Here is a 23,900-nt window from a genome sequence, read left to right as displayed (position 1 = left end):
AAGAAACAACACATGAGAGTTAGCCGAATTGCCAACACATACAAAAGTTATTGAAGTGAAATGGGTGTTCAAGTTGAAGCATAATGTTGATGGGTAGATAGCAAGATATAAGGCAAGATTAGTAGCTTGAGGCCTTCTTCAAGTAGGACTTGACTACTCTGAAGTATATGCACCAAATAGCAAGATCAGAGATTGTTCGACTGGTGGTAGCCTTGGCATGTAAGCATGACTGGTCGATATTTCACTTAGATGTGAAATCAGTATTTTTGAATGGTCCTCTAGATGAAGAGGTATATGTCACACAACCTCCTGGATTTTTGACACAAGAGGAAGTAATGAAAGTATACATGCTACACAAAACGCTTTATGGCCTCAAGCAGACACCTAGGCCATGGAACAAGAAGATTGACTCATACTTGGTCGAATTGGGATTCATCAAATGCAAATCTGAGTATGGTGTCTATCTTCAGGTTATGGCACAAGATATAATAATTATTTTCTTATATGTCGATGACTTGTTAGTAACTGGAAATATCTTGGAGAACTTGTTGAAGTTCAAAGAGTTGATGAATAAGGAATTTGAAATATTGGATCTGGAAAAGTTTTCATACTTCCTAGGCATGGAATTTCAAATGTTGAAGCAAGGTATGATGCTACATCAATAAAAGTATGTCAAAGAGATACTCAAGAGATTCAAGATGTAAAACTTGAATCGTACATCCTCACATGTCGAACCAAATTTGAAGTTGGAGATGCATGGAGAGGAAGACAAAGTCAACGTTACTTTGTTCAAACAAATTGTCGGATCTCTGAGATATGTGTGCAAAATTCAACCTGATATAGGTTTCTCAGTCAGATTAGTGAGCAGATACATAAGTGAACCAAGGGTGTCACACATGAAGGTTGCAAAAATCCTGAGATACTTAAAAGGATCAACAAACTATGGAATTCTATTTCGATGAGATTCTGAAAGCAAAGAAGTTATGATTAATTGTTATTCATATGTTGATTGGTGTGGAGACAAGGGAGTTCGAAGAAGCACAATTGGTTACTTCTTTCAAGTATTTGGTGCCTCAATCTCGTAGTGCTCAAGAAAGCAACTTGTGGTGGCATTATCATCACGTAAGGGTGAATACATAACAGGATCCTATGGTGCGTGCCAAACAATTTGGATCAGATATTTGCTGGAAGAGATGGAGGTCGAAGTGAAAAAACCTCTGGTGCTGCAAACCGATAACAAGTCAGTCATTAATCTTGCAAAGAAATCGGTTTTGCATGGAAGAAGTAAGCAAATTGAGGCTAGCTTTCATTTCCTAAGGAAGAAGATAAACCAATGTGAACATGAAGTGAGACATTGCTCGAGTGAAGCACAGTTGACCGATTTTCACCAAAGAACTGAAGATCGACAGATTTCTAATTTTGAGAAAGAAATTAGGAATAGTTCAGATCGACTATGATTAGTTTATGTTCGACAACTTGGACTATAAGAGTGTATGTTGTGATATAGTAATTCATGTTGTAGCCCAAATCCAAATTAGTTAGGGCTAGGGTTTGTTACTTAGTGTACAAGTTAATTGAATACAAATACACATATTTTGTAATTCAGTTTGTACAATAACATTCAATAATAACAATCTTTATTCTTCATTCTCTCTCTTTTCTCTTTCTACTAAAAGAGTCTCACACACTAACAATATTAACCCTTTGTGTCTTATTAACGACAAAAACATTCAAAAATTATGTGATAATTTTGTTGTTAATTAAACGAAAAGGATTAATATTGTATTTTTTTAAAATTAAGAAACAAATATGATTTTTTTTTAAATTAAGCTACCAAAATAAACTTTAAAATTAAGATTAGGATATTAAACTAATTTGTTTTTTTTACTGTAATAATATTTTATGTGGAATTTTAAACTTTACTTTAAATAACTATATTTTCTTCTCCTTCAAAAAATTTAGTTGAGTAAACTTGATCAACAACATTATTTCTTTGTGTGAGCACAACACTTCATTAACTCACTTCACTACTTCACATTGTAGTTTTTGGTTGGTCGTATTTCACACTATTTCTTTTGATGCATTACTTTTTATAAGGAACATTATGTAGCATGTCACGCTCAATGCCGAAAGACTTTCGGCGATGTGAAATATGTACAAGGTTGACGGTCAACATTTGAGTTTTTTTTATGAATATTCCCTACAATTCTTTTTATTCTAAAACGTTGAATTTTCCAATATTAACACAGAAAAGAAATCTCTTTCTATGTTAGTAACAGAAAAATCCCCTAGCATGACCTTAGTCAAATGACTAATCCAATGAGTATGCAATTGAGCAATAACTACACAATAAAGCAAAAGAGCTCCGGAAATTCATAATCATAATCAAACTATGCAGCGACCAACTTTATCAGTAGCACTATTCATTTGACGGATAACTTTTTATAGAACACACCACCCTTTTCCTAAGGTCACATAACATAATATAATAATCTATACAAACTACAAAGCAAATCTAGTTCCCCTCTCCTCGTATATAATATAAATAGTAAACAGAGTGCCATACCATGATGCCTCATTAATCACCTTTCAAGTTTTTTTCAATCTTTGAGAATGAAGATTTCATATGTAACATTGTGCGTTATGCTTGTGTTGTTCCTTGCAAAGACAGAGTTATCAATGGGAGAAGTAACATGTAATGCATTGCAGCTGAGTGCATGTGCAAATGCAATCACTTCCTCAAACCCTCCATCTGCAACTTGTTGTAGTAAGTTGAAGGAACAAAAGCCTTGTCTTTGCCAATATTTGAAAGATCCTAGCCTTAAGAAATTTGTTAACTCTCCTAATGCCATTAAGGTTGCTGACATATGTGACTCACCATTCCCGATTTGCTAGATACTAGTATAACATGAGTATCAAATCAATCATGTCACTGTTTTAAAGTCAAACCAACTATATAATATGTTTTTTTGTCTGTGTTGTATTCTGTTATGTTTTTCTTCAAGTCGGAAAGTTCTTCTGATTATCTCTCAGTTTGGTGTGACAACACTGTTGGTCCCTTGCTCTGTTGTTGTAGGATTTGATTTTGTATCACCTATGTATCTCTGTTAATGAATGCAATTTGCTGTGGTTATGGTTACTCTGGATTTCATTTGTTTTATGTCCAAATTATCTCTAGTCACTCACCACTTTTTCAGTGAGACCAAATATAATTAAATTATGGAAAATGCTAACAAGTGTCCTAAAAATTAAAAAAATAAGTTTTTTTTTTAAATATTATGTGTATTCAATAAATCGAATATATAATTTTTTTTTATGAGACAGTGATTAGTATAACCCTTAAATTATTATAAATAACTAGTCATGGGTTTGGTTAAAAGGGGCAAACCGATCCATTTAACTCTTATTTTTATTTTCAATATGGCAAGTTACATTCCTCAAGACCTCTCTAATATGTTTGTTTGTTAACCCAACCATGTTTTGTTAACCTTACCTTCCTCAAGAGAAAGGAGACCCACTAAAACAATTCAATAGTTGATAAAGTCCAATTAATTATTATTCAAATAGTACTACTAAATCATTAAACCCATAGTTGAAGTTCATTAGTCACTTGTGTCATGCCAACAGCCATCCATCAGTCTCATTAACTTGAATGAATAGACTACTCCACAGTTACTCTAAACCGTTTCTTTACATTTAGATATTCTGGTAATCTCACAACCATCCTTATCAACATAAAAAAAATGGATGAATTTCAAGTTCATACATGATAAGAACAGAAAAAAACATTTAGAATTAAATATGACCCCATGATAAACACCTATTTTTTAAAATAAATAAATAAATCAAATGGCCCCAAGTCAAAGACATTAAAATTTTAGCAATAGAAAAAACATATAATACAAGAAACAGCAACTGCAAAATTCAAATATCAAGATATTGAAGAGAAAAACTAATTACAAGTTTAGAGATACTGCAACACATCGAACAATGCGGTTGCAAGAAAGAATGAAGAAGAAAGAGCCTTAATAAATCGAGACATTTGCATCAAGAGACTAGTAAATTGATCATTCTTTCTGGAAAGGAGAAAACTCAACTAGAAAGAAGGCTATCATAGTAATTTTACTCAAGTTATCAAGCACATTTTTTGTCACAATAATGCAAGCATTCGATGCACTAATGCAATGATTTTGTTTCAAGTTTCAAACTGGAAACTAGAATATACTGAACCTCCACCATACCATTATCATCTATTTACCTATATATATATTGTTTCAAGCATTCTGCTATTACAGCATAAATATAACATATATTCTACCAACATGGGTTTTTAAACACATTGTTCCTTCCTTTACATCCAAAATACCTTATCCAACAAAACAAAACCACCAAAATTGTGTAAATTAATAACCCGTGGCATTAAAAGTGGTAAATCTTCAGGGCTTATCAGATTCATGACCATGATTGTGTGTGGCCAATCCAATACCTTCATTTTGGTGCTTCTCCCAGAAGCCAGTGTCGGCCTTACAGTGTGCCCAATAGTACAAAATGGAAGCCAACATAGAGAACAAGGTCAAGGCAGCCCCCGCAGCAAACACGCCCTTGCGAAGAGTGGCGCATGACAAGTCATGCTTTGTAAAATACCCTTGGTATTTTGTGTGGTATGCATTCCGCGCAGACCCTGCTAACAAGCACGCCTCGGCTCCCAAAAAACCAAGCCTGATTTTATCACAACAATAATAACAAAATCATTATTAATTTTATGCGACACTTCAGGTTGAAATCCTGCCTACACATATCTAGGTCTTACAACCCTGAGTTCAAACAGACTTTCATATCTTTTTAAAACTAAAACTTCAAACTTGATACTAGAGATAAAATTAGTAAGTTACTTATACTAGAGGACAAGGTTAATTAGTTATCTGATATTAGTGACAAAGTTAACATCAACTAGCAGAGCGGAACGGAATAGAATAAAGCGGATATCTCATTCCATTGTTTGTTTGTATATTTTAAGATAGAATGTAACAAAAATGTTATTTTGCCCAAATTGGAAGGAAGAAAAATGAGGATAAGTAATGGAATTGGATAAAATACATTCCATCATGTTCCGCTTCATTACATCCTCTTTTTGCCAATCCAAACAATGAAACATAACTTTACTCCATTCCATACTGCTTCATTTCATCGCATTCCGTCAATCCAAACATAGCCTAACTAACTAACCAACTATGTCTCTATATCAACTAACTAAGAAATTTTATCTCGATATAACGACCACCAATATGTTCAAATTACGACCTATGTCTACATGAAAATGATTCATTGATTTCTATCCAATCCAATACTATATGAACTCAAACCAAAAGCCAAATTCCAATCCGTTTGCTATCTAGAGGATATTCACAAAGTGAAATACAAGTTAATTTGTTTACTAAAACATTTTACAAATTTATTTTAACTTCTTGTATTCACTAATTCACACTTAAAAAGAATACAAACAAATAAAAGAGATAGGGTTTTTAAAGAAAAAGTTCTGATAATTGGAACATTACCATGAGAGAACAAAGAAGATAACCGCACAAGTAGTGGAACAACCGGAGACAAGACCTTTACCGCAGCAGAGACATCTAGTAACGGCGTAAAGGATAGCTTGACTGAGGAGCAGGAGAGAGCAGGCGGCGAGACCGTAAACAGTGGAAGCGTCGGTGGTGTAAACGCAGAAAGATCGGTCGTCGTACTCATCGGGAACCACTTTTGCCTGAAAGAGAGTAACAAGATTCGAGAAAGAAACTCAAAACAAAAAAAAATAGTTGTGCGAATTAACTATAGATAGGATAAGAATAGGAATAGGATTAGGGATTACCAGACTACGACGTCGTTCGGCGCCGATAGCGAAAACGAAAGCAAAGAGATGCAGAGAAATGATGGCTACTATAAGAGTTACTGAAACAGCCATGATTTTGGTCTTCAATTTGCTTCAACAACCAACTAACCCTTTTCTTTTTCTTTCAGACTCACTCACTTCACTCTCTACTGGTGGGTGTTTCTATGGCTGGTTCTTTTAGGTAAAAATATCGGTCAACTTTATTTATCTATTTTCTTCCTTTTTAGTTTCTATTCCCACTTCTATGTTCTTAATTTTTTTTTTCTTTCTACGCTTTAGCTTTTTCTTTTTCCTTTTTTTTCTTTTTTTTTTATACTATCAAAAATATGGGAGCGTTTTAAGGTGAAAAATAGAAAGATTTTTCCGATCATGGTGCACTTATATTAAAATCATAAATTAATAATATTAATTTATTTATTCAACGATGTTAAATTAATTACCTACTTTTATTTTCTTATACTACTCGACGAATTAAAAAAAGACGTTGTACATTTGATTGTTTATTTATTAAGTTATTTGTTTTTAAAATGTTGTAATGGCAGTAAATATTTGTTAGAAGCATTAAATAAAAAATCTCATCTCTCCAACTTTTATTAATGGCATTCATGGTTGAATGGTTGAATGTGAAAGAAAAACAATCAAGAGGAGATGAAAATAGCATAGTAACCTAACCAAACCCAAATAATAATAAAAACTGGCCATCTCTATATATTCATCGGTATATTTAAAGTTTAAAATACCATAGCAGTTTTTTTTTCTCTCTCGTAAGAGCACCACTAATAATTTTATTATTTTATAGGAAATTATTCACCGTATAAAAAAAAAATTGATGTTTTCTTCAAATTGAATCAAGAAAAAGTCTTTGACAATATTAACGGGGAGTTTCTTAAAAGTTGTTTGTTAGATTTTGGTTTTCCTCGACCAATTATCTGATTTATTATGCATTACAACACTTCTTCGTGTGTATTTATTTTATGAAATGAGATTAAAATGGAAGCTTTCAAGCCTTCTCATGGTCCTTGACAAGGGGATATGTTATCTCGTTGCCTTTTCATTATCTGCATGGAGAAGTTTTTTATTGGTATCAATGATGTGTCCTTGACAAGGGGATATGTTATCTCGTTGCCTTTACATTATCTGCATGGAGAAGTTTTTTATTGGTATCAATGATGTGTCCTTGACAAGGGGATATGTTATCTCGTTGCCTTTACATTATCTGCATGGAGAAGTTTTTTATTGGTATCAATGATGTGTCCTTGACAAGGGGATATGTTATCTCGTTGCCTTTACATTATCTGCATGGAGAAGTTTTTTATTGGTATCAATGATGTTGTGCGTAGTGGTTTTTGGATTTATATCTGCATCTCTAGAAATGGTCATTAATTGTCTCATCTTCTATTTTTGGATGACGTTTTCCTTTTTGCAAAGGCAAAGATGTTGAAAATTAGAGCTATTGCCACCCTTTTGGACAATTTTAGTTGGGCTAAAGATTAATCTAGCTAAGTCTCATTCTTTATATTCTTCTAAAATTCCTCAAGCTAAAATCAATCAGGTGACCTTTGTCTCAAGTGTTCGGTGTACCACTTCTTTGGACAAATACCTTGGCTTTCCTATCCTTAAAGGTATGGCAAAAAGATCAGACTATAATTTCATTTTGGAAAAAATGCAAACTCGCATGGTTTCTTGGAAAAATAAGTTTCTCAACAAGTCTGGTAGATTAGCTCTTGTTAGTCCAGTCTGTCTTTTATTCCCTCTTAATACATGAAAATCACTTGGCTCTCTCAAAATATTTGGGACAAATCAATCATATAACTCGTAACTTTATTCAGAAGGGCACTACCTTCATTGGTGTTCAATTGGTTAACAGGAAGAAAATTATCTGCCTTAGGAAGTTGAGTGGCATAGGAGTTTGATTAGCTAGAGATGTCAACTTAGTCACCCTTAGTAAAGCTGTTTGGGACATGCTTCAAAGAAGTGATAAACTTTGGATACGTCTTCTTTCTCAAAAATATTTGTCTGGTGCCCATTTTCTCTCATTTTCTTATTCAACGGATTCCTTCACCTGGAACTCTATTATCAAAGTGAAGAATATATTAAAAGATGGTTTTATTTGGAAATCAGAATCGGGATCCTCATCTTTCTAGTACAACCATTGGTCTCCTCTTGAACCTTGACTACTTTGGTTGATCATGTTCACATACACGACACTATCCTAAATGCCAAGGATTTTTACTCTCCATCACCTTACCACATTCAAAACTTGTATACTCAACTCCCTTCTTACGTCACAATTGATATCACCTCCAAAAGTCTTAGCTTTAACTCCAAAACAGAATACGTATTTAATTGGTTCGATCACATAAATGGTACTTACACTACTAAGAGCGACTACTCTTGAATCCTCCGCAGCAAAGAAGAGCTTCATGACTCTATAAATGCCACACAATCTTGGAACTAGATATGGAAATTAGGCTTCCCATAAAAGATAAAGTTCCCCATTTGGCTTGCTTGTCACAAGTCCTTGTTCCTGTTGGTGCAAAGGTAGAATATATGATGAATGGAAATATTCTTATTCAGAGAATGATGACTACAAAAAGGATTAAAAGTTACAATGATTGACACCCTATTTATAAGCCTCTAACAAACTTAAATATGAATCAAATCTAATATTTAAATCTAATATCTAACAAACTTAAATATGAATCAAATCTAATATTTAAATCTAATATCTAACAAACTTAAATATGAATTAAATCTAATAATTAAATCTAATACCATCCCTTAATTCATATTCCATCAAAACTTGTAACACCAATTCCATCCCTTAATCTGAGAAATTGATCAGTCTTGATAGCTTTCGTCAGAACATCTGCCAACTGCTTCTGAGTGCTGCAGTGTACAACTTCTAACACTCCCCTCTGAACTTGATGTCTCAGAAAATGATACTTGGTCTCAATGTGCTTGCTTCTCCCATGCAACACTGGGTTTCTGGCAAGATTGATTGCAGACTTGTTGTCAATCATCAGCTTCAGAGGTTTGTTTACTTTAATCTTCAGATCCTGCAATAGATTCAGAATCCACACAGCTTGGCATGCAGTAACAGCACCTGCAATATATTCAGCTTCACAAGTTGACAACGCCACAACAGGTTGCTTCTTGGAACACCAAGAAATGGGACCTCCCAGAAATTTGAATAAGTACCCAGACGTACTTCTTCTGTCAACTCTGTCTCCACACCAATTAGAATCTGAATAACTCTGAAGTTCTGACTCATCCTTTCTTCCAGAAGGAAATAATACTCCATACTTCAGAGTTCCCTTGATATACCTCAGAATCCTGACTGCAGCTTGGTAATGGGACCACTTAGGTTTACTCATGAACCTACTAACCATCCCAACTGAATAGCAAATATCAGGTCTGGTATTGCACAAATACCTCAGAGAACCAACCAACTGTTTGAAGGTTGTAGCGTCCACATCCTTTCCATCAGAGTCAGAATCCAGTTTCTGATTTGTATCAGAAGGTGTGACAGCAATCTTACAATTCTCCAGTTCAAATCTCTTCAGAAGTTCTAATTCATACTTGAGCTGATGCAAAATAATACCTTTCTCAGAGTATCTGAATTCCATCCCTAGAAAGTATGTCATTTTGCCTAGATCAGTCATTTCGAATTCATTCATCAGAACTTTCTTGAACTTGGCTATCTCCTGTTCAGAACTTCCAGTCAGCAGTATATCATCAACATATAAACATACCAGAGTCATATTTCCTTCAGAAGTATGCTGAACATAGACACCGTACTCCATCTCACATTTCTGAAAGCCTTGCTTCTTGAAAAATGAATCAATCTTCTTATTCCAAGCTCTGGGCGCTTGTTTCAATCCATATAGAGCTTTGTATAATCTGTACACCATCCCTTCCTGATTCTTTTTCATAAATCCAGGAGGTTGTGACACGTAAACTTCTTCTTCTAATGGACCGTTCAGAAATGCAGATTTTACATCTAAATGCATCAGAGGCCAATTCCTGTTAGCAGCTATTGCAATCACCATTCTGATTGTTTCATGTCTTGCTACAGGTGCAAACACTTCAGAGTAATCTAGCCCAGGTTTCTGTAGAAATCCTCTGGCTACCAACCTTGCTTTATGTTTGCCAATTGAACCATCTGGCTTTAACTTCTGCTTGAAAACCCATCTGACGCTGATGACTTTCTTGTCTTTTGGAAGTTCTGTCAGCTTCCAAGTCTTGTTCCTCTCTATAGCATCAAGTTCTTCTTTCATGGCCTTCAGCCAGAGCTTCTGCTTAAGAGCCTCTTCTGTACTTATGAGTTTAGAGTCTACTAACATGGCACACTGAATAACTTCTCCTTCAGAGTCTACTTCAGTGTCTTGCAGCATGTCAAATTCTGCATATCTTCTGGGGATGTTTCTGATTCTTTGTGGTCTCTGAACTTGTTCAGAGTCTTGAGCTTCAGAGTTTCTAGCTTCAGATGGTTGACTTCCTCCAGAGCTTTGATCATCTTCAGGGTCTGGCATATTTCCAGAGTCTGAATTGCCACCAGAATCTGGATTACCATCAGAGTCTGGGTCATCTGGATCATCAGAGTCACCTTCATCTTCTGAGTCTTCTCCAGAGTCAGAATCACTATCAGAATCATAATCAACGTCAGAGTTTACTCCAACCTCAGAAATTCTGAACTCTGACCTTTCTTCAGAGGTTCTAACATCAGAGTCAGATTGAGACTTATCCCAATTCCAAACTTCTGATTCCTTCACAATCACATCTCTGCTGAATTCAATTTTATTGGTTTCTGGACAATAGAGCTTATATGCACCTGTACTGTGGTACCCTATCAGAATCATCACTTTGCTTCTATCATCCAGCTTCTGTCTTCTGGCTTCTGGAACATGTTTATAGCAAACAGAACCAAACACCTTCAAATGACTAACACTTTGCTTATCTCCAGTCCACTTCTGTATTGGAACTATTTCCTTCAACTTCTTCGTAGGACAACGGTTGAGTACATACGTTGCAGTGGCAACAGCTTCTCCCCAGAGCTTCTGAGGAAGCTTCTTCTCCTTTAGCATGCTTCTCACCATATAAAGCAAAGTGCGGTTTCTTCTTTCAGCAAGACCATTGTGTTGAGGGGTATAAGGAGCAGTAACCTCATGTTCAATTCCATTCTCCTCACAGAACTTCTGGAACTCTTTGGAGTTATACTCACCTCCACCGTCAGTTCTAAGAATCTTCAACTTCTGACCACTCTGATTCTCAGCCTTCATTCTGAACTTCTTGAATTCATCAAACACCTCGTGTTTAAACTTAATAAGGGATACCCATGTCATTCTTGTGAATTCATCAACAAATAACACAAAGTATTTATTCCCTCCAATCGATGCTACTGGAAATGGACCACACACATCAGAATGTACAACTCCCAAGGCATGTTTTGCTCTTGGAGCAGTTTCTGACGCAAATGGCAATCGTGGTTGTTTTCCTTCCATGCAAACTTTGCATGACTTTTCAGGCTTCTTAATTGCAGGAATTCCATGTACCAACTTCTTTGAATTCAGATGTTTTAAGCTTCTGAAATTCAAATGACCAAATCTTCTGTGCCACAGCTCACTCTCCTTCTCAGCACTTGTTGCACTAAGACATTCTGAGTCTGCAGTTCTGACATTCACCTTGAATGTTCTATTCCTTCCCTGTTCTGACTCCATAATCAACTTCTGATTGCAGTCATACAGCTTCAGAAGATTGTCCTTCATGGTAACTGAAAAACCTTTCTCAATTAATTGTCCCACACTCATCAGATTGCTTCTGATGCCAGGTACATACCACACGTTCTGAATCAATGCTGTTTTCCCATTGTTCAGAGTCACTCTGACATTTCCCATACCTTCTGCATTAAGATATTTGTCATCAGCACATCTGATCTTTGTCCTCTTTTCAGAGTCAAAGTCAACCAGCCATTTCTTGTTTCCAGTAAGATGATTTGAACAGCCAGTGTCCATATACCACCAGTCTATCAGATCCATATCACCAGATTCAGAGGCCATCAATAGCACAGATTCGTCATCAGAACTTCTGGCTATATTTGCTTCTTCTGATTTTCTCTCCTTGTTTGACCAACAGTCTCTAGCAAAGTGACCAAACTTCTTACAACAGTAACATTGGATCTTCTTCTTGTCATACTTCTCTTTTCCCTTCTGAGCATTCTTTTGTCTATCAGAGGTTGAGCTTTCTGACTTCTGACCACCATCAGATCTTCTCCTGGCTTCTGACTGCTTCTGATACCTCCTATCAGAAGTTGCTTTCAGAGCCTGCTGCTCTACTTCCCTTTCAGAAGTTCTCTCAGTCAAACGCAACTCTTGCGCTTCTAGACTGCTCTGCAGCTCTTCAATTCTCATGGTGCTCAGATCTTTGGAATGTTCTATTGCTACCACAATGTAATCAAATTGACAGGTAAGGGATCTCAATAACTTCTCCATGATTGTTTCTTCAGAAAGAGTTTCTCCACACGCTTTCATCTCATTAGTAATCAGAATCACTCTGGAGATGTATTCAGAAACTTTCTCATTATTCTTCATGTTGAGATTCTCATATTGCTTTCTCAAGGACTGAAGCTTCACCTTCTTCACTGATGCGTCACCATCATAACATCTAACCAGTGTGTCCCACGCAGCCTTTGCTGTCGTTGAATCTGCAATCTTCTCAAACACATTTACATCAACACATTGATGAATGAAGAACAATGCTTTCTGATCCTTCTTCCTTACTTCCTTCTGCGCGTTTTTCTGTTCATCCGTCGCATCTGCTGCTACCGGAACATAACCATCAGTGACAAGATCTAGAACATCTTGAGCACCGAACAGTACACGCATTTGGATCATCCAACGATTCCAGTTTTTACCGTCAAATACTGGAAGTTTGGTGTTCATGTTGCCGTTTCCGTTCATCTTTCTACCTTGCACAGTACACTCAGATTTCTCACACAGTGTTTCCCAACCCACAGAATTAAAATTCTGATCAGATTTTGTTCAAGATTCAACACGAATCTAAGAATCAAAACCAAACACACAAGACCTCACGTTCACTCGTGTTTCCCGTGTTTCCCAATGAATCCGAACCGGAGCTCTAGATACCAATTGTTGGTGCAAAGGTAGAATATATGATGAATGGAAATATTCTTATTCAGAGAATGATGACTACAAAAAGGATTAAAAGTTACAATGATTGACACCCTATTTATAAGCCTCTAACAAACTTAAATATGAATCAAATCTAATATTTAAATCTAATATCTAACAAACTTAAATATGAATCAAATCTAATATTTAAATCTAATATCTAACAAACTTAAATATGAATTAAATCTAATAATTAAATCTAATATTCCCACTCTTTGTCTTCTTCATCACTGAAACATAGTCCCCTCAACTTTGTGTGTTAAATGTTGCCTCGAAAAGGATATTTTCCTCCACTATGCTTGTGAATGTATGGATTCCAGAAACTTTTGGTTTACACCTTGGGCTTAATCATCCAAATTTCTTCTTGAACCAAGATGATCACTATTGGATAAAACACGAGATACAACATACCTGTCATAATCTCTTTGCTGCAAGAATTTGGTAGATTTGGAGAAAGTATAACGGTGTTTGTATCTCTTATGAAATTATTCCAAGATATAAACTCTCATTGGTGACCCACTCTATGGAGGATTCTTTCACCACTTGCTTTAGCAAATCTCAAACTGAGCACACAGACAATCGCTTCATCTCATGGAATTTCGAAAAGTACTCTTGCATTATCATTAACGTAGATGGAAATTGTAATGACACTCCAATTTGTATTGGCTTTGGCGGTGCCTTGCATGCATCCAATGGAACTTTCCAATGTGGTTTATTTGGGTTCATACCAAATTCTTTAAATATCCTCCATGCAGAACTTTGGATCATGTACCAAGGTCTTTCTTTAGCCAAAGGTATGGGCATTATTGAATCAACTTGCTACTTTGACTCTTCCCATAGTATTAGCCTTATTGAGAACCCCTTGAATAAGTATTATAAACATGGGATGTTGATTCAAAGTATTAAGGATATTATCCTAGACAATGTCATGTTTAGAGTCATCCACATTTTCAGAGAAGGCAACCAAAGCGTTGATTTCATGGCAAAGCTCGGAACCTCTAGTGACATCGATCTTCCAATTCACCCATTTCCCCTTAAGGGTTGAGTGACGTCCTTGTAGTGAATGCGGCTGGAACTTCATTTTTAAGAATTTAGTTTTTCTTTTGCTCTTTTTTTCTTTCTATTTCTTTAGCCTTATAACAAAAAAAAAATCAAAATATTCATCTTTTTCTTTCTTTTAAAATATCAGATCTAAAAAACCACAACAAAAAAATTATATCTAAAAAAACAACTCTAAAAAAATATCAAAGATTTTAAACTTCATTATCCTCCAACAACAATCCCGAACTCTATTTTGATCAACCATGTTATAAATTTTAATTAGGTCTCCTAGATTTTACTTTAATATTAGAACTTTAGAGAGTGAAATGAAAATGTTTTGAACAAATAAAAGGGTTATGCAGTTCAATCCACTTGCAAAAGTCATTAAAGTGACGATGATGATGATGAAAGAACAAACTCAAAATAATAGCATATATGATTCATTGTTGTGCAAATAAATATTTTTTAATGGTTGTTCAAACAACTGATTAACGTCTATGCAAAATAATTGATGGATATGCTAGCAGATTTATTTGAGATGAAAGATTTACTATTCTTTTGCCATTTTAGGTTTTTGTTTTAATTTGAGTGATGAAGAAGATGAAACAAAAAAAAATTGGAAGGAGGATGCAGTTCTATATCATTGTTATTTCAATAAAATTTACGATTTAATAAGTTGTCAAAAAAATTGTCAAAAAAAAAAAGTTGTCAAAATTTGATTGGTCAACAAAAAAATTAATTTTATTTGTTAGCAGGTTAAAATTGTCACGTGTATGTAAAATTGACTGGTGAAAAAATATTTCTCTTATCCACTTTAAACGTCACCCTCAAAATATGTTAATGTGTATAGATTATTTACACACCTATTTCACAATCTCAATTTTTGAATTTTTAATTATCTTATAGTTTATAAATACGTATATTTTAAGAATAGTTTGATAACGTATACTTTTGACTTTAGTTTGATAAGGGATATTTTTAGTTATCCACCTTTAGCTCGTCCGATAAGTGTTAGGCTATCAAACAAAGTCTCATTTGACTTTCACTTTTTCATTAGGATTTCATAATGAACATGTTTCTGTAAATATTTTATGGTGCTTATAAGAATCTATTAGAGTACTTCCATCGGATGTGGTGTCTCTTAATTGTGAAAGAACAAAACAATTTATATCAAAATAGCATGGATTTGTCGGCTGGAGTTCTTAAGCAACTTTCTTCTTCGGATGCATTTTATCTGAAATCTCCTAAAGTATGGATAGTTGGTTCAGCCATCTTCCCCTCTTGTTTCTTAGCTACACAAGTAACTTGTTGAATTGTCTTTGTGATTCTTTTGATTTCTAGATCAAACTATAAATTTTATGATCATGCACTACGCATAAACTAAACAAAGAGATATCATCAGTAGTATCAAGAAGAATAAAATAAAAACTGAAAAATAAAATAAAAAACAAATAAAAATATAATTTAATGCACTAAAGATCAAGTATGTACGTCTTTTATTTCCTTGTTAAAGTGATTCACAATTTCTTACAACGGTATCATTTTGTTGGTAATGTATCAACAAAAATATCAATGTGGTGATTATATTTTAATTTTGTATCCAAGAGGATTCTTTTAACTTCATACAAAATAGAGGTGAGTGTTATTTTTATTGCAAGCATGAGATTTATAACTATAATAGGGAGACATATAGTGTGATTGATTGATAGTTTTTACTAATAGTAAAAATAATAAACTAACTAAGATAACGATAAGTATGATGGTGATGATAAAGAAGATTAAGTTCCCCTTCTAATCATCTACATATATTTGTGAGAAACTCATGATTGAATTCATAGCAAATCTATTTAAAATTAAGACCTTTACAAAACATAGTTATCCAATAAATTGATCATCAAGTATCCCGCATTCTCTGAACTGACCCCCCAGAGAATTTAAGGGAATGAATACGCAGCTGAAAAAAGATTTATGGCACGTAAATAATTAGACTGTTTTATAAAACAAGGTTTACCCAACGAATTGATTGTCAAGTAACTTGTTTCGTTTGAAGCAAACCCATAAAAAACTTAGGGGAATATAATCACAACTGACAAAGGTTTAATAACATGTAAAATTATACTATTAGTCAAGACTAATTATGCATTATTGCTTGCGATCATGAAAGTCCTACAGTATTATTAATCGGATGTGTGAATTTTCGGTTAGGTCTTAATTGTCATCTAAATTGATTCTCTTAAATTCATAGACGAGAGAAAATATTAAACTTAAATAATATCATATAATTTATTAAACAAAGGTTCATTACATAGAAAATCAAGAAGGATTATATGTTTCACGTGGTAAGGGTGAAATAATATAATGAGAATCTAATCTAGAAGAACTAGCCACCCATCCTTAAGGGTTTTGTAGCTATTACAAGGGAAAATCAAGAACTAAGACTAACAACAGTTAGAGATGTGGATCTATGTTTTTGCACGTCCTGCAACTATTCATGTCTTGATTCAGTGATCATAATGGTTTTGATGATGACTCTGATGTTCGGTGGAATCATGTTGAATTGTTGATTGATCCCTAGTGATATCTTTTCAGTTTTCTCTGATGATGTTGCTCGTCTTGAAATTATTTCAAACCTCATCAGAGATAAAATTCAAGATTCCAATGAAGTGCTAAAGTCAAAAATAATATAGAAAGAATCTTAAAGCTTCAAAGTTGTGAAATAAAGAAAATGTGAAACTCGTATGGTCGGTCGGCCGCTTAGCACAGTGTTAGAATAACTCATAAGTTACTAAGGCAACTCCCACATACTAAAAAAAAATGTTTTTTAGGACCCTCCCTTTTTGATAAAATCAACGAAAAATATTTTTTGCATAGAGTTAATTGATTATAAGTCCAAATGATCAATTATAAATAAAAATTATACTTAATAATTGATTATCCATTAGGACTAGTCCATTATCTCAATTGTATCACCTCATAATCGATTAGGAATAGCACAATTTTAAAACTTCCCTTTTTAACACTACATTTATAAATTAGTTTTATCAAACACTTCAATTAATTTATCAACTATTAGTCATCAACCATCAGCTATAAATTATCCACCATCATCCTTCAGTCATAAACTATAAGCTATCAGGTAGTTTATCAATCAATTGCAAATGTTATTTTACCAAATAGAGCCTATATATAGTTTCAAGTATTTTTCTTTTGAAGAAACCTTATAATTTTTCTCTCTAAACACAAGAAACCCTACTTCTACTCACTACGCCAAATAAGGGAAAAGAGGGCGCTTTTTTTGGCCTATAACAGCGCTTTAAAGCGCCCTCTAATCTGGCGCTGGCATAGGTAAAGACAGCGCTTTTTTTCCTGGTGAAAGCGCTCTCTAAAGTGGCTCTTTAAGCCCTTTAAGGGCCACTTTAGAGGGCGCTTTTTAAAGAAAGCGCCCTCTAAAGTGGAAGCTTTTAAGGGTTTAGAGGGCGCTTTTACTGGAAAGCGCCCTCTAAAGTGGAAATTTAAAGGGTTTAGAGGGCGCTTTTACTGGAAAGCGCCCTCTAAAGTGGGTGGTTATTTAAATTTTTTTTTTTTAAAAAGCGCTATATTTTTTTATTTATTTTAGACAACCTGTATATTGAAGCAGTACACCTAAAACTGTATAATTTGAAGCCCTTTTTCACACATTGCATTCAACAAGCCTTATATACAACAATCCATACATATACAACAATCCACTGATATATAATCGTTTAACTTCTAAAGATTCTAAATATACAACCAATTCATAACTTAAAAAGAAATAAAACTAAGTAGCAAAAACATCTCTGAGATGTATGTTTTTTTTAGTTCTTTATTGTTAACTATGAATAAAACTAAGTAGCAAAAGCATCTCTAAGAATATGCATGTCAATAGCAGTACTCAAAAGATCTTTAAAAACCCTAAGGATATATGTTCAAAGACTCCAAAAAATTACTTTGAAGTATGAGTTCTCTACCAAATCCAAAAATGGAGTTGATAGCCAGTGCAGCAGCTAAAACGATGTCAAACGGGGTGGCTTCTGCGTAGTCTCGCCTTGATACATCAATCTGCGCTTCTTTGAAGCACCTTGATACTGGTAGATGATGCTGTAGAGGCACTGCCTAAGATTTATGATGTCAAACATCTCTATAAATGTTAAATCCGTTGTCCTGGATTTAGCACCAGCATAACGCTGGTACTCCTCAAACACAGAAGACAGACACCAGTTCTGCATCTTTCTGAAGCAACCAACTACACAACCTGTTCTATGCTGCATTACAGAAGAAAAATCATCATTAGAACAAACAATTAGGAATTCAAAACGGAAATTCAGAATTGAGAAGATAAACTTGCAAGTGATCAATCTTATACCTTTCCTCGTTTGCAATGAATCAAAACAGGGTGATTTCTCACATCTGAAACCAGACAAAATTAAGGAATTAGATATCTAACAAACAAGAGAAACACCAACAAAGATATACAAAAAATCTGCATTTCAAAGTTGAATAAGCTTGCTTCAAATACCAAGTAAAATTTTCAAAGCCTCCATAATAGAATCACTGAGAATAGGTAAAGAAACTTCCTGCAGAAAAATACAAAGATTTATTAACTCTAAAATAAAATAAAAAAGATAAAACCAAAAATGAATCACCAATCCACATAGGTCAAATTTCATGATTATTAGCAGCTAACACCAACCCATATTTATGATAAACCCCAAACCCCCTTTTTCCCCTAATTATACAATTAAACCTAAAACCCTAATCTAATAATCTGCAAAAATAACACAATCACAGAAAAAATTCAAACTTTGAGTAATACACATACATTTCATGATTTCAATGAAATTTCATTAACAAAATTCAGAATGATTCAAACAATCACAGACTTTTTAACAACAATCAAAACCCAATTCAAAACATCATACATTGAAATAACATGATTAAACACATTTGAACACATATATGATGAATACGAATATAAAAAATTACCGTTTTCCCCTCAATTCCAAATTGAAATAGACGAATATTCTGTGATTTAAGAAACTCCAAATTCTCCTCCGGATAGGGTTCAGGACACAAGTATCTGCATCAATTCGAAAAAAGTTTCACCCTAACCATATATATATATATATATATATATATATATATATATATATATATATATATATATATATATATATATATATATAACATCAATAAATCAATAAATAAAGAGTCATTTTAATCATAGTTAACAATAAAGAACTAAAAAAAATGGAACAGTTGGTGAAATTTAACCCATAATGCCTAGTCTCCATTGCTAGCATTGCAACACAATAATTATTGTTGAGAATACTCAATAAATGTATGAACCAAGAAAAATGAAACCAAAAATGAACAATAGCGAACGTCAGAAGAGAAACCAAGTAATATGAAGATTAGAAAAATACCTATGGTGTCAAAATCGAACAGCTAACAACGAATTAATAGAAGGAGGAAACGTCGTAGATCTAACAGAGGTGGAAGGAGAACGCCTTAGAAGTAGCGAAAATCGTAGCAGTGAGAACCCTAACGTGAAAAAAACGAAAATAACAGAGAGTGAAATAACAAAACGCGCAGTATGTTATAATTTTAATGTTTACTAAAGGGGACCTTAGAGGGCGCTTGTGGAAAAAAAGCGTCCTCTAAAGGGAGCCTAAGAGGGCGCTTATGAAAGCGCTCTCTAAGGCTTTCCAAAAGCGCTTTATAAACTGGAAATGCACATGGACTTATAGAGCGCTTTTTTAAAAGCGCCCTCTAAGGGTAACCTTAGAGGGCGCTTTCTAAAAGCGCCCTGTATTGTTGTCCCTCTATCTCCTCCTTATTTTTTCGCTTCACCTTAGAGGACGCTTTATTACAAAAGCGCCCTCTAAAGTGCGCTGTCTATTCCAGTTGTTCGCTCCTTATTTTTTCGCTTCACTTTAGAGTGCGCTTTTGTAATAAAGCGCCCTCTAAGGTGCGCTGTCTATTCCAGTTTTTGGCGTAGTGACTACTATATCGATCTCTAATATGAAGAAAAAACAGGAAAGAATTTGTGTTGTGGGAATAGACCTTGACATAGCATATTCATGTGTTGCAGTATGACAGGAACAACATTGTTTTCGCCCAAAATCAGAGATTGATCGGTGATGCTGCTAAAAATCAAGCTTATGCCAACCCTCAAGATAGAGTCTTTGGTAATTTCTACTCTTTTTATATTTTAAAATCTTGAAAACCTAATTAAAAATTATTTATAACAAGTTTATAAATCTATTTAGAATTTTCCTATTCATTTAGGGACCAATCGAGCAATTAAACCCTATTCATATCTTAATTTTTTCAGATGCTAAGAGGTTAATCGGAAGGAAGTTTAGTGATCCTATTGTTCAAGATGATAAACTTTTATGGCCATTCGAGGTCATTGCCGGTGACAATGACAAACCCATGATGATGGGTAAGTACAAAGATAGGAAAACCAACTATATGCCGAAGAAGTATCATCTATGATACTCACCAAGATGCAAGAAATTGTTAAGATGTATTTAAAATCAAATGGTAATAATGCATCTGTTACTATGCCAACTTATTTCAATGATGCTAAGCGAAAAGCCACTATAGATAGTTGGTGTTATTGCTGGCCTTAATGTTATGAGGTAACTACTGCAGTTTTTACTAAATCAAATAGGGATAATTATAATTTGAGAAATGATATTAGATTTGAATAGTAAAAAAAAACTCAATCTTAAACAAAGTTAAATGTTAAGATGAAATAAATCAACTTTTTCGTATACCTTCTTTTGTTTAATTTTCTTTTTTTATCGTAAAAGTGAATAGATTTTCTTCATTTCATCCTTATTCTTGATCATTTATTACTACAAATAGAATGAATTAATAGATTTAAGAAAATTTTTAATGCACCATATATCTTACTAATGCACCATATTTTTCTTGATCATTTATTCTAGCGTTGTCTCTGGTACATCAATGTCCTCGGCAATCAAGCAGTCAAGATACACTTTGAACGACTTTATCGCTCAGTTCCCTCTTAGTGGGCAAATGTAGTAGCATGCGGCATATCCTAAGTGTAACTCGGTACACTCGCTCAACCGGAGATGCGCGGGAAGTGTTGAAGGTTCCAAGTATGAAAAGTTTGGAACACACAAATCAAATCATTAGTAATGGATTGTAAAGATGAAATGAAAAGAACACAAAAACATTAAAAGACCAATAAGTAGTATCATCAATGGTGTGATGTTGCATGTGACATGCTTCGTCTTCCAGCTACAACCTCTGATAACTTCGAGTACAAGTAGACCAAACAAGCGAGCCCCCAGTTGTACTCATGGATCCACTCGAAATCCTCGAAGTACCGTAGGTAGATGACACCTATATAAGTGACACTTTTGTCCATAAAAATCACAGTGTCAACCAAATATAACAGGTATGCTCTTATAACATACGCTTTGTGGATCCCCACCTGCTCGTCATCACCTCTAGCATGCTCTACTCTCTGGAGCTCATATGTATATACCTTTTTCAAGAATTCAAACCTAGCATGAGTTCCTCTGATTCTCTCCATCTCCGTCCTCGCATACACTGGGTCAACTCCCCGATAGTCTACCATCATCTCGAGTGTCTCATCTTTACTACTCCTCGTATGATCTAGAAGTTCCCCTTGATCGGAAGATACAGCAAATACGATGCATCATTGAGTGTGATAGACATCTCACTCAGCGGGAGATGAAAAGACGAGGTCTCAAAGTGTCATCTCTCCACGAATGCATTAAGCATCATGTGGTTGACCGTAATATAACTGGTCATCCCAGATAGGGATGAAGTTGTCTGAAACCACTCCTCATTCGACTGAGGCAAACCAGTAATCTTCCGTCTATGGTTAATAAACTTCAGCGGATCACGATCCTGTAGAAAATAAAAATCAATGTCAGAAACTTGTAATATATTAATAAACAAAAATTAAAAAGAATGAATACAACTAATACTACCTCTTTGTCCCAGATATGCCTGACACTATGGTATGGGTACAGAGGTAGTAGTGACAACTCTACAGGGCCTCCTCTAAATGACTCTAGCTCAGCATCCTTAACAGCCTCACCATCTGGAGGTGGCACTCTCTCAGCAGCATCAACAGTAAGAGGTAGCATTGGCTCAAAAGCATCATCCGTCGGAGTGGCACCGGTGCCTCCGGTACCACCAGTGAATCAGGTACCTCTTGCGCATGAATAGGTAAAACCTGGCGCCTGCGGGAGGATGAAGGGAGTGATGCATCGGTAGGCGAAACTCGTCTCCTATGGAAAGAAGAAGATGTAGAAGCATGGGGAGAAGCATGAGCCCTAGAAGCAGATGTCTCTGCATGGCCAGAGTGAATAGAAGCCTCTGAAACCTGACTCTTCTCCCGCCTCAGTCTATCGTGTCTATCATCCATAATGCATGTAAGTTAAAGTAAATCAGACAACTAGTGCAAGCAAGCAACACTACAAACAAGAAAAGCAAAAAACAAAACAGACTGCTAATTTACAAAGATGAATCTCTGGTTACTGGGTAAGTTAAACTTTGAAAAATTCCGGAGATGCATCTCCGAAATTTTGTGCAACTCTTCAGCTCATCAGTGCGGCAACTAGACATGCAAACCTCAAAATAAACGGTTTGATCGTGATTTTCAACAAACAAACATGTTTTACAGCATGTATAAACTAACATTCTTGCATTTCCTACTCATTTGATACATAAATCATCATTTTCTACTCATTTACACAAAAACTCAAAAAAATTATCAAAACAACAAAAATTTACAATTTTTCAATTTGTTTAAGTGTTGGATGATCTTTCTGATGTTGATTGAAGATCCTTTGAACTTGGTTGTTTGATTTTTGACTTGGTTGGTGAAAAAAATTTGAAAGAGTTTGATAAACTTTTGAGTTTTTTTTGAAATGAGAAAGAAGGGTTCTAGCACGATTTAAGCTCCAATACTTTTCGGATATGCATTTCTGAAATAAATTTGAAGATGCATCTCCAAAATATTTTAAAGTTAAGTCAAAATTAGATGGGTACAGAGATGCACTCTGAAATCTGAAAGTATTTTAGTATTTTCACGTGGTGTCTAAATAATACATCGGATGTGTTAAAAAATTCCCTAGATTTATTAGTTATTAAAGATTCATTTTTATTCAAAAATTAAAATGCACCTAATATTGAGAATTAGAAAATTGTATAAGAGGAGGGTTTGAAGTGTTCCCACGATTTAGACGGATTATTTTTAAATATAATTTTTATTGTTATGTTATTTTTAAAACTAAAAATATATTAATGATAAATATTAATTTATTATTTTATATAAAAAAAGTTCAAAAATTGGTTTAAATTTTTTAGATTTTTTTTAAAAAATATTTTTTTAAAGTTATCTCTGTCCCTCAAAACATCTAAACAAAATTTAAAAAAATGAATGAATAAATTCATGAATATGAATTTTTATTTCAAAAATTAAAATTAAGAGCTTAACGAATATCCATTCACGCTATTCGTCCAATAAAATATTACTATGTAGTAGTTATTTATGGTATTTCATACGAGTTTCTTAAAAATAATTACCGTATACTTTTTATTAGACGTTGAACTCTTTTTTCTAAAATTAAATCAAATAAAAATAAAATAAAAACTATTATAAATATTCGCACATAAAAACAAATTGATAAACACACCAATTGTGGTCATTCAGTAAGCGAGTGATCCTTCTTTTTCGTATCTATTTTGGC

General features: G+C 34.3%; 2 protein-coding genes across 2 annotated transcripts; both read right to left on the bottom strand.

The window, feature by feature from the left end:
• Positions 1 to 4,222: 4,222 nt before the first annotated feature.
• Positions 4,223 to 6,168, bottom strand: LOC127098315 (uncharacterized). The gene is made up of 3 exons (XM_051036874.1): positions 5,867 to 6,168; positions 5,556 to 5,761; positions 4,223 to 4,719 (listed from the first exon to the last, which is right to left on the bottom strand). The coding sequence occupies exons 1-3, from the start codon at positions 5,957 to 5,959 to the stop codon at positions 4,437 to 4,439; spliced, it is 582 nt and encodes a 193-aa protein (XP_050892831.1). The 5' UTR covers positions 5,960 to 6,168; the 3' UTR covers positions 4,223 to 4,436.
• An 11,844-nt stretch (positions 6,169 to 18,012) lies between these two features.
• On the bottom strand, positions 18,013 to 22,292 carry LOC127096359 (tyrosine-protein phosphatase DSP3). The gene is made up of 7 exons (XM_051034940.1): positions 22,134 to 22,292; positions 21,934 to 22,050; positions 21,419 to 21,516; positions 19,123 to 19,216; positions 18,656 to 18,713; positions 18,503 to 18,546; positions 18,013 to 18,401 (listed from the first exon to the last, which is right to left on the bottom strand). Exons 1-7 carry the CDS (start codon positions 22,290 to 22,292, stop codon positions 18,144 to 18,146), a joined length of 828 nt encoding a protein of 275 aa, XP_050890897.1. The 3' UTR covers positions 18,013 to 18,143.
• Between the last annotated feature and the right edge of the window lie 1,608 nt (positions 22,293 to 23,900).

This window comes from Lathyrus oleraceus, chromosome 6 (assembly GCF_024323335.1).
Source record: "Lathyrus oleraceus cultivar Zhongwan6 chromosome 6, CAAS_Psat_ZW6_1.0, whole genome shotgun sequence".
Lineage (NCBI taxonomy): Eukaryota > Viridiplantae > Streptophyta > Magnoliopsida > Fabales > Fabaceae > Lathyrus > Lathyrus oleraceus.
This window is presented reverse-complemented; position numbering and strand designations above follow the sequence as displayed.

Coding starts and splice junctions, on each gene's coding strand:
- LOC127098315 (XM_051036874.1), bottom strand. CDS start 5,959: ATGGCTGTTTCAGTAACTCTTATAGTAGCCATCATTTCTCTGCATCTC. Junction 5,762..5,866: donor CCGAACGACGTCGTAGTCTG/GTAATCCCTAAT, acceptor ACTCTCTTTCAG/GCAAAAGTGGTTCCCGATGA. Junction 4,720..5,555: donor ATCTTCTTTGTTCTCTCATG/GTAATGTTCCAA, acceptor TGATAAAATCAG/GCTTGGTTTTTTGGGAGCCG.
- LOC127096359 (XM_051034940.1), bottom strand. CDS start 22,292: ATGCTACCTCTTACTGTTGATGCTGCTGAGAGAGTGCCACCTCCAGAT. Junction 22,051..22,133: donor GGCATATCTGGGACAAAGAG/GTAGTATTAGTT, acceptor TATTTTCTACAG/GATCGTGATCCGCTGAAGTT. Junction 18,714..19,122: donor TTGGAATTGAGGGGAAAACG/GTAATTTTTTAT, acceptor ATTTTTCTGCAG/GAAGTTTCTTTACCTATTCT.